Source organism: Ichthyophthirius multifiliis, assembly GCF_000220395.1.
Source record: "Ichthyophthirius multifiliis unplaced genomic scaffold scaff_1120509249954, whole genome shotgun sequence".
Classification (NCBI taxonomy): domain Eukaryota; phylum Ciliophora; class Oligohymenophorea; order Hymenostomatida; genus Ichthyophthirius; species Ichthyophthirius multifiliis.
Genome location: NW_004087123.1, coordinates 5,162 through 13,963, shown reverse-complemented (window position 1 = coordinate 13,963; position 8,802 = coordinate 5,162). Strand labels below are relative to the sequence as shown.

Here is an 8,802-nt window from a genome sequence, read left to right as displayed (position 1 = left end):
CAACTGCTCCTTAACCGAAGGCGTCATAACCACCGAATACGGATTGTCCGGCACATTCACTTACAAGATTTTTTGCCCTTATACTGTCCATCCTTAAACATCAGATTAAGAAAATTTGTCAGCACCAAATTCTTTAGTTACTAATTTTTATTCTGCAGTTACAACTGCTAATAAAAGACTTAATGAAACTATTATTAAAAGGGATTTTTACATTTTTGTATTTTTTATATTTTTTTTATAATTTTTTTAAATATTTAATATTTTTTTTTTAACATTTAATACATAGATATTTTTTAAGTTTTTGAAAACGTCTTTTGGTTTTTAAATATATAGAGTTTTATATATGAAAAAAAATTAAATAATTTGATATTAATTATATAATTAATAATTTTATAATATGTTTTTTGATTTTAAAACGATGAATTTAGAAAATATATGAATCTTAATATTTAAAAACGTAGATATAAAATTAAAAAATAAATATTAATTATTTAAATTAAAAAAATAATATTAATTATCTATAATAATAGGTAAATAAATCAAATAGATTATGATATTTTATTTGGATTTGACTATAAATATTTATAATTTTGTGTTTTATAATGAATATATTATAAATTTATTTAAATAATTTAATAATTTTGAAAAAATCAATATTAATAATAAATCTAAATATTTATTTTAATTATTAAGTTTTGATAAATAACAATATATATTTTTTAAATAATATATATATACGAATATTTTTTTAAATAATAATTTAAAAAAAAATATAATCATTTATAATAAAAATAAAAATATAATATAAAACAATATAAAGATAAAAAAAAAAAAAATAATATTGGAAAAAGCTAATTATTATTATTTATATGTAAAATTTATATAAATAAAATTATATTAAAAAAAATAATAAATATTTAATAATAAAAAATATAAAAAATAATTTATTAATTAATAAATATATTTTAAATTTAAAATTATATATAATAATTTAAAATTAATCTATTTTTATTAAATATTAAAAAAAAAAAAAAAAAAAAAAATTTAAAAATAAATAAATTTTATATAAAAAAAATAAGTTATGATTTAAATATTGAAAAAAAAAAAATTTTAAATATAAAAAAAAAAATTCGTTTATTAATTAATACATTTTATTATTTATTTAATCAAATATATTAAATGTTATATAATATCTCATAAAAATGTTTATTTTACTTATTCTTAAAAATAAAATTAAAAATAAATAATAATATTAATATTCCATAATTTTTATTATAAATTTAAATTATTAATAAAATATAAACATTCAAAATAAAAAAAATTGTATTAAAATTAAAATATAAAAAAATTTATTAGCTAATATTTTTATATATAACAAACAATATTAAAATTAATTTGTGTTAAATACAATAATAAAAATAATATATATATATATTTATTTATTATATATATATATTTATATTATATATATTTAATTACTTATAATATATTTACTTATAATTTAATTTTTTTCAAGAACTAGAATTATAATTTTATAAATTTTCTTACATATTAAATTTCATTATTTTTTACTTATAATTATTGCTATTTTTTATACTTAAGTATTTTATCATTAATAAAAATTTATTTTTTAAAAATATAAAATATAATTATTTCAAGAAAAGTTACAAAAATATTTTATAAATCATACATTACTAAAAATTACTATTTATATATTTAATTTTGATTAAAAAATTTAGATAATTATGTTTGTAAAATATTTTATGAGCATAATAGTAAAAAAATTAATCTTTAAAATCTTATCCATTATAAAATAATTATAAAATTAATTTCAAAAATAAACGTGTTTATATGCCTAAAAATACTAATTTAAAAACATAGTCTATTATTTCTTTAATTTAAAGATAAATAAATTATGTTAAATAGTAAAATTTTTAAATTGAATATATAATTATAAGTTAATATTATAATAAAAAAATTGAATACAATAATAATCCTAATAATTATATTATTTATACTATATTTCATAAATTTAAAAAATATTCATAAATTAATGATATAATTAAAATAAAAAAAATATGATATATATAAAAAAAATATATACATAAATAAATAAAATTTGTATTTATATATGTATAAATAAAATATATAAAATTAAATGTATTTAATAAAAAATTATATAAATTAAAATTAAATATATTAATATTTTAATTGTATATAAAAAATATAAAATGTTTTTATATTTATAAAAATTATAAAATAAATTTCAATAATATTTTATTTTTAAAACAATATATTAAATAATTATTAAAATTATTATTAAATATTTTTTCTTATTAAAAATTAGAAATATTTATAAAAATTAATAATATTTTTTAATCTAAATTTTTAAATTAAATTGTTTTCTATAAAACTTTATTTAATATATAATACTATTTGATTTGTTGTTTTATTTAATATTTATTTAAGATTAAAAAATAATCAAATCAATTCTAAATATATTTCTAAAAAAAAAAAAAAAAAAAAAAAAAAAGTAATTTATATTTATATATATAATTATATAAATATAGATATATATTAATGCTTATAAAAATAATGAAAAAATTATCTAAAACTTATAATCATAAAAAATTATACATTTATTATAAAATAAAAATTAATAAATTTTAGAATAATAATAATAAATAAAAAAAAAATATTTAAGAAAAAAAATATGGAAAACTATTTTTTAGTATAATAAATTTCTAAACTATTTAATATAGAATTATAATAAGAGCAACTTGATTAAATAATAAAAGAACTTGAAAAAAATAAAAAAATAATTAATAATTAATAAAATTAATTAATTGAAATATTAATAAAAAACTTTAAAAATAATAAATAAGATGTAATAAATAATTTATAAAACATCATGAAAATTTTAAATGCTTTTAAAAAAAATTAAGCAAATATCTACTTATATAATATTTTTTTTAAAGCTTTTACATAATATGCAGTAGTTATTATAAATATTTTGTGTATAATTATAACATATAATAAATCTTTAATTTTTTTTAAAACAAAAAATATATAAATAATAAAGTTATATATATATATATATATATATATATATATATTTATTTTTATATATTTATTTATATTTATATATTTATAATAGTAAGAATATAAAATTGACGAATTAGAAATTGAAGCAATAAAAAATTGGAAAAAAGTTCCATTTTTTATATTAGAATCTTATATAGATTATTTCATAATAAAAGAAAAAATTGATATATAAGAGTTAAAAAAAATATAAAGAATATTATATATACATATATATATTTATATATTTATTAACACATTTTTTTATATATATTTAGTATTTAACATCATTATTAATTTTTAATTTTCAATGAAAAATACTAAGAAGCTTTAAAATTATTTTAAATTTTTTAAAATAATTATATGTTAAATCTTGAAGAATTAATAGATAAATTACTACATTAATAAAAAATATAAGAAGTCCTTTAAATTTTAGAAAAAATCAATGATTAAAAATACCTTAAATATGTAATAAATATACTTATAAATAAGAATTATATTGATAAATGTACTTAAATAATCAATTAATATAATTTAAATGCATATGATTATCCTTTATATATTGAAATATGCGAAAAGTAATCCATAGAGAAATTGATAAACAAATAAAAATGGGAAAAAGTAGAAGAATTAGTGAGTTTTTCAAAAAAACTATTACAAAATTTAATTATAATTTTATATGATAAAGGAAAAAAAAGTGAATCTTTTTCTATTGCAAAAAGACATGATTTACCTTTTTTAGACAAAAACGAATAATAATATGTAAAAAATTTGCTTTTGGAAAATTAAGAAGAATTTGGACCAACAGAAGAGGTTTGTTTTGGCTTTTAAAAAAATTCTTTTTTAAATTTGGAGTCATTTGGGTTTTAAATGTGTAAAAATATATTTTTTATAGACAATGCATATTCTGAGCAATTTAAAGAAGCCAAAAAATATATTTTTTCTTAATAAATGATTGGTTTTGATGCTGAATATTCTTGTAAATTAGACTCTAGGTTTCCAGAAGGAATATCTATTATTTAATTGGCTAGTTTTGAGCGTATTTATATTCTGGATTGCTTACTTATGCAAAGTTAAGGAGATTTACTTGAAGATTTTTTGGTGGAATTATTTGAATTATAAAGTATTTAAATATTAGGACATACAATAAAAGGAGATATTATTGAATTAGAGAAAAACTTAATAAAAAAAAAGAAACTAAATAAAAACGATAGATTTATAGATATATGCTTGTTATATAAAGACATATTAAAATAAAGTAATATGGTTTCATTGAAAGAGATGGTTTTTTAAATTTTAAATGGAAAAATTTCAAAATTCGAATAAGTATCAAACTGGAACTAAAGGCCTTTAAGAAAAACACAGATTCATTACGCTTCTATGGATGCTTTTATTTTATTGGTTTTATATAAAGAAATTTAAAAAAAGATAAATGATTAATAGTATTAAAGTAAGGATAATAATATTATTTATGAAGAAAAAAAAGAATAAAGTATAAATAATAATAATAATAAAAATAATATTAATAATAATAAAAATAATAATTAAAATAACTTTAGAGATAATAATAATATTATTTTAAACTGGGATATTAAAAATATAAAATTTATAGTAGATAATATGCTTTTTAAATTAGCTAAATATTTAAGGAATAGTGGAATTGATGCTGCTTATTTATAAAGTAAAGATCATTAACTTTTATAGTAAATTAGCTTGAATGAATAAAGGATTGTTCTTACTAGAGATAATAAATTTTTTAAATTATATTAGGATTGTCCTGTTTATTTTTTTAAAAATAATGTAGATACAGAGGGTTAGTTTAATGAAATTTTGAAGTTTTTTAATATCTCTTAAAATAATTTGAATTTACTTTCAAGATGTGTGAAATGTAATAGTGATTAAATTATTTAAATTGATAGAAATTAAGCTATTTTACATTTAGCATTTAAATATGAGGGAGCTTTTGAAAAATTCGAGTATTTTTAATGTTTTTAATGTAAATAAGTATATTGGGAAGGTGAATCATTTAAAAAGTCAAAAGAAAGATTTAAAAATTTAACTAGTAAATGTTGAAATATTTTTTATATTTTATTTTTATTTATTATATTTTAAAAATATATCTTTTTTATTCATTATAAATCATCATCATTTAAGAATGAAGGTTATCCTGTTTATGCCAGAACTCTTTACCAATGCCTGTTTTCAGGTATTAATTTATTTTCATATTATCCTGATATCATTTCACTTAAAGGGACTAAACAAGTCTTATATATATAAAAAAAATGAATTTATAAAAAATGTATATAATAAATAAATACTTTAGAATGAACTATAACAGCAGCAAATCCTGTAAACCCAGCCATACAACCATTTACAGCATTCATAGCCATTTAACTATTATATAAAAATAATAAATATATATATATAGTATATATATATATATATATATATATATATATATATATATATATATATATTTAGTATCATAAGCATTAGCCTTACATGCTCTTGTAATATACAAAGGATCAATATATTTAATAGTTATAGGTTAATTATTTTATTTCATAAATTTAACTATTTCATCTTTTAAGAATTCTCCAACATTAATAAAAAGTGCATTTCCTGATTTATCGAATCCTTAATTTCCAATTTCAACATCTCTTAAACTATAAACTATATAAATAATAAAATAATAAATAAATATTAATTAAAAACTATAAAATAACCTGCTCCTTCACTAATAATAATTATGATTCTTTTTTTTTATGCCAATTATTCCTTGATATATTCCAAAACACCTTTATCCCCATATAAATCCCATTAAAATTCCGGTACAAGCACAACATTTGCACATCCAGTAGCTTCAGCTACATGCGAAGCCACAAAACCACTATTTCTTCCAAAAACTCTTACTAATCCAATCCCATATTCATGTGATTAGCTTTCCACAAAGGCTACTTCTACTGCTTTTGCAGTTTCCTCTACAGTAGTTTAGAAACCCATTTATTCTTCAGCGATAGGAATATTTCCTTAGACACTTTTAGGGATTATACAAACTGCAATATTGCTTTTCTTTTTCAATAATTATTGCTATATTAAATGCGCACATTTAATACTACCATCACCTCCTATTATATATACCTAATTAAATTTATTTTTGTGCAAAGAAGTAATTATTCCTTAAAGATTAAATCCTCCACGAGATACTCCTAGTATAGAACCACCATTATAATGGATATTTTTGACATTATTTTTATTCAATTCGACAAAATCTTCATCTATTATGCCAGAAAAACCAAATTTCGCGCCATATATTTCAGTTACTTCGTATATATCAATTAGATTGTGTACTAATTCCCTTATAATAACATTTAAACCGGGTACTATGCTGCCACATGTTACAATTAAAGCCTTTACTTCAGTACTTTTGAAATATAAATTATAACGAGGACCAGCTCTGAGCCATCTTTTTGCAGATTAAATAAAACAGGTAGGGCCATATTCCACTTTATCTATATTTATTGATATAAATATATAAATATTATTATATTATATTTTAAATTAATTTTTTTATTTTCTTATACATAAAATAAAACTGTTTTTGTATATAAATGCTTATTTGGTTAATTCACTAGCTTTAGGCGATATTATTGTTTCTATTTCAGTAAGTCCCTTTTAAAATAATATATATATATATATATATATATATATATATATATTAATATATATATATATATTTATATAAATATATTTCTTATAAATTATTTAATTTCATACTATAAATATTTAAATAAATAATTTTTTTTTATAATAATATTATTACTCTATCGATTATTAAATTATGAACTTTTTCGATTTCACATAAAGGAGAATCTAAAAATTTTAATTCTTAAATTAAATAATTTTTTTAGTCTATTTTTTAAAGTTTTAATCTAGGCATTTCTATTTTAATTTATTTGTTTTTAATTATATTTTTTTATATTATAATTTTTTTTTTTTTACGTGTCAATTAATTTTCATTATTTGTATATTCTGTTTTTCTCCTAGAAGAAACTTTATATTTTATATCAAAATCAGTTTATCTTTTATCTTCTATTTCATCTACATTTTATTCTTCGATATCTGTATTATTTTTTTTATGTTTTTTTGCTAATGTTTCTGCTAATAATCCTGCTAACACACCTACTGTTAATGCTCCTGTAAGTATTAATCCTGGATTTCTATCTACTTTTATTAATTTTTTTTTTAATTTTATTATAATTTATAAACATACCCATTTTATAATTATGTCGTATTATATATTATTTAAAAAAAAAATAACTAAATAATAATATATAAAAAACTAATAATTAAAATATTATTTTTTTTATTAAAATAAAAAAAAATAATCAAAGAGTTTGAAAAAGTAAATATTTAAAGAAAAAAAAATTTCTTATTTTTAAAATTTAATAATTTATATTTTTTTAATAAATATAAAAAATATAAATCTAAAAAAACAAGTAAAAATTATTTATTTAATTTTTTTTAAAAAAAATAATAATTAATTTTTTTTTTTTAAATTAAAATATTTGAATTAAATCTTCATATTTCAATATTATTAAATTATTCTTCTTCTTCAATATTAAATGATGGCTATCCTGTTTAAGCCAAAAGTCTTTACCAATTTCTATTTGCGGAATGGATTTTATTAACTTTTCCGTTAACTAAAATTTCTTACAAAGGAATAAAACAAGTCTAAATATTTATATATATATATATATATATATATATATATATATATATATATATATATATATATATATATAAATTATTTACCTTTCTATTAACATTTCCTATTGCAAATCCTGTAAAACCTGCCATAACACCATTTACTATATTTTAAGAAAGCATACTACATAATTTAGTATCGTAAGCATTAGCATTTACACTTCTTAAAATATAGCACGGATCAAAGTATTTTATTTAAGAATCTAATCCTTATTTATTACAATATTTATTAATTTCATCATTTAAGAATTTTCCGAAATCATCTTAATAGCATTCTACATCAACAAAAGAGTTATCTTTTTTTTTATTTAATTAATTTTAATTTTTTTTTTTTTACTTAATCCCTTCTGATATTACTATAATACATCTACCTTTATTTTTAAGTCTTTCATAAATATAATTCAATACTCCGTTTTTACCATATAACCTATATTAAAATTCTGGAATTAAACATACATTCACACAACAAGCAGCTATAGAAGCCCCCATAGCTATAAATCCTGTTTTTTATCCAAGAACTTTTATTAAACCTACACCATTATTTAAAGAACGTGATTCTACCCATGCGTTTTCAATTACTTTTTAAGCCTCCTTTATATATTTATATATTTATATATATATATATATATTAAAATATATTTATATATATATATTTAAATATATATATATATATATATATATATTTTTTTTTTTTTTATATATATATATATTTTGTTTATAATACTTCTATAGCACTACTATAACCAAAAGATTCATCTATAATTTGAATTTCATTATCTAAACTTCTAGGTACACATCCAATAGCTATATTAAGTTTTCTTTTTCTTATTTCATAATATAATTCTAGTATATGCCCCATACTTTCTAATTTATATAATTAAATATATATATATATATATATATATATATATATATATATATATATATATATATATATATATATATTATTTAACA

The 8,802-nt window shown here is 15.7% G+C and overlaps 2 protein-coding genes across 2 annotated transcripts in view, besides 30 other annotated features; both read right to left on the bottom strand. All coding sequences in view use genetic code 6, as the record gives it.

Annotated features, from left to right (window-relative positions):
- Positions 1 to 241: 241 nt before the first annotated feature.
- Positions 242 to 281: a microsatellite.
- Positions 282 to 466: 185 nt separating this feature from the next.
- Positions 467 to 518: a microsatellite.
- A 234-nt stretch (positions 519 to 752) lies between these two features.
- Positions 753 to 794: a microsatellite.
- Positions 782 to 839: a microsatellite.
- Positions 840 to 880: 41 nt separating this feature from the next.
- Positions 881 to 951: a microsatellite.
- Positions 886 to 938: a microsatellite.
- Positions 899 to 963: a microsatellite.
- A 122-nt stretch (positions 964 to 1,085) lies between these two features.
- Positions 1,086 to 1,129: a microsatellite.
- A 170-nt stretch (positions 1,130 to 1,299) lies between these two features.
- Positions 1,300 to 1,355: a microsatellite.
- Positions 1,356 to 1,421: 66 nt separating this feature from the next.
- Positions 1,422 to 1,471: a microsatellite.
- Positions 1,423 to 1,490: a microsatellite.
- Positions 1,425 to 1,498: a microsatellite.
- Positions 1,429 to 1,498: a microsatellite.
- A 567-nt stretch (positions 1,499 to 2,065) lies between these two features.
- Positions 2,066 to 2,119: a microsatellite.
- Positions 2,071 to 2,115: a microsatellite.
- A 214-nt stretch (positions 2,120 to 2,333) lies between the features above and the next one.
- Positions 2,334 to 2,379: a microsatellite.
- Positions 2,380 to 2,506: 127 nt separating this feature from the next.
- Positions 2,507 to 2,533: a microsatellite.
- Positions 2,534 to 3,083: 550 nt separating this feature from the next.
- Positions 3,084 to 3,153: a microsatellite.
- Positions 3,088 to 3,152: a microsatellite.
- Positions 3,154 to 4,578: 1,425 nt separating the features above from the next.
- Positions 4,579 to 4,626: a microsatellite.
- Positions 4,585 to 4,634: a microsatellite.
- A 576-nt stretch (positions 4,635 to 5,210) lies between these two features.
- IMG5_044550 (phosphofructokinase family protein, putative) lies at positions 5,211 to 7,358 on the bottom strand (the record flags this gene model as incomplete). Its single annotated transcript, XM_004037639.1, has 8 exons — positions 5,211 to 5,345; positions 5,400 to 5,475; positions 5,601 to 5,754; positions 5,808 to 6,593; positions 6,666 to 6,753; positions 6,905 to 7,023; positions 7,084 to 7,305; positions 7,355 to 7,358. 8 exons carry the CDS (start codon positions 7,356 to 7,358, stop codon positions 5,211 to 5,213), a joined length of 1,584 nt encoding a protein of 527 aa, XP_004037687.1.
- Positions 5,496 to 5,558: a microsatellite.
- Positions 6,762 to 6,849: a microsatellite.
- Positions 6,765 to 6,832: a microsatellite.
- Positions 7,027 to 7,075: a microsatellite.
- A 33-nt stretch (positions 7,359 to 7,391) lies between the features above and the next one.
- Positions 7,392 to 7,439: a microsatellite.
- Positions 7,440 to 7,508: 69 nt separating this feature from the next.
- Positions 7,509 to 8,802, bottom strand: part of IMG5_044440 (phosphofructokinase family protein, putative) — a gene marked incomplete at its 5' end in the record, with an annotated part of 2,270 nt that continues 976 nt past the window's right edge. Inside the window, 5 exons of the mRNA XM_004037638.1 lie at positions 7,509 to 7,815; positions 7,897 to 8,144; positions 8,214 to 8,439; positions 8,573 to 8,712; position 8,802. The exon at position 8,802 is cut by the window's right edge and continues 441 nt beyond it. Of these exons, the coding sequence (XP_004037686.1) occupies positions 7,663 to 7,815; positions 7,897 to 8,144; positions 8,214 to 8,439; positions 8,573 to 8,712; position 8,802 (768 nt within the window). The remainder of the gene's footprint in view (positions 7,816 to 7,896; positions 8,145 to 8,213; positions 8,440 to 8,572; positions 8,713 to 8,801) is intronic.
- Positions 7,820 to 7,886: a microsatellite.
- Positions 8,441 to 8,560: a microsatellite.
- Positions 8,443 to 8,531: a microsatellite.
- Positions 8,730 to 8,793: a microsatellite.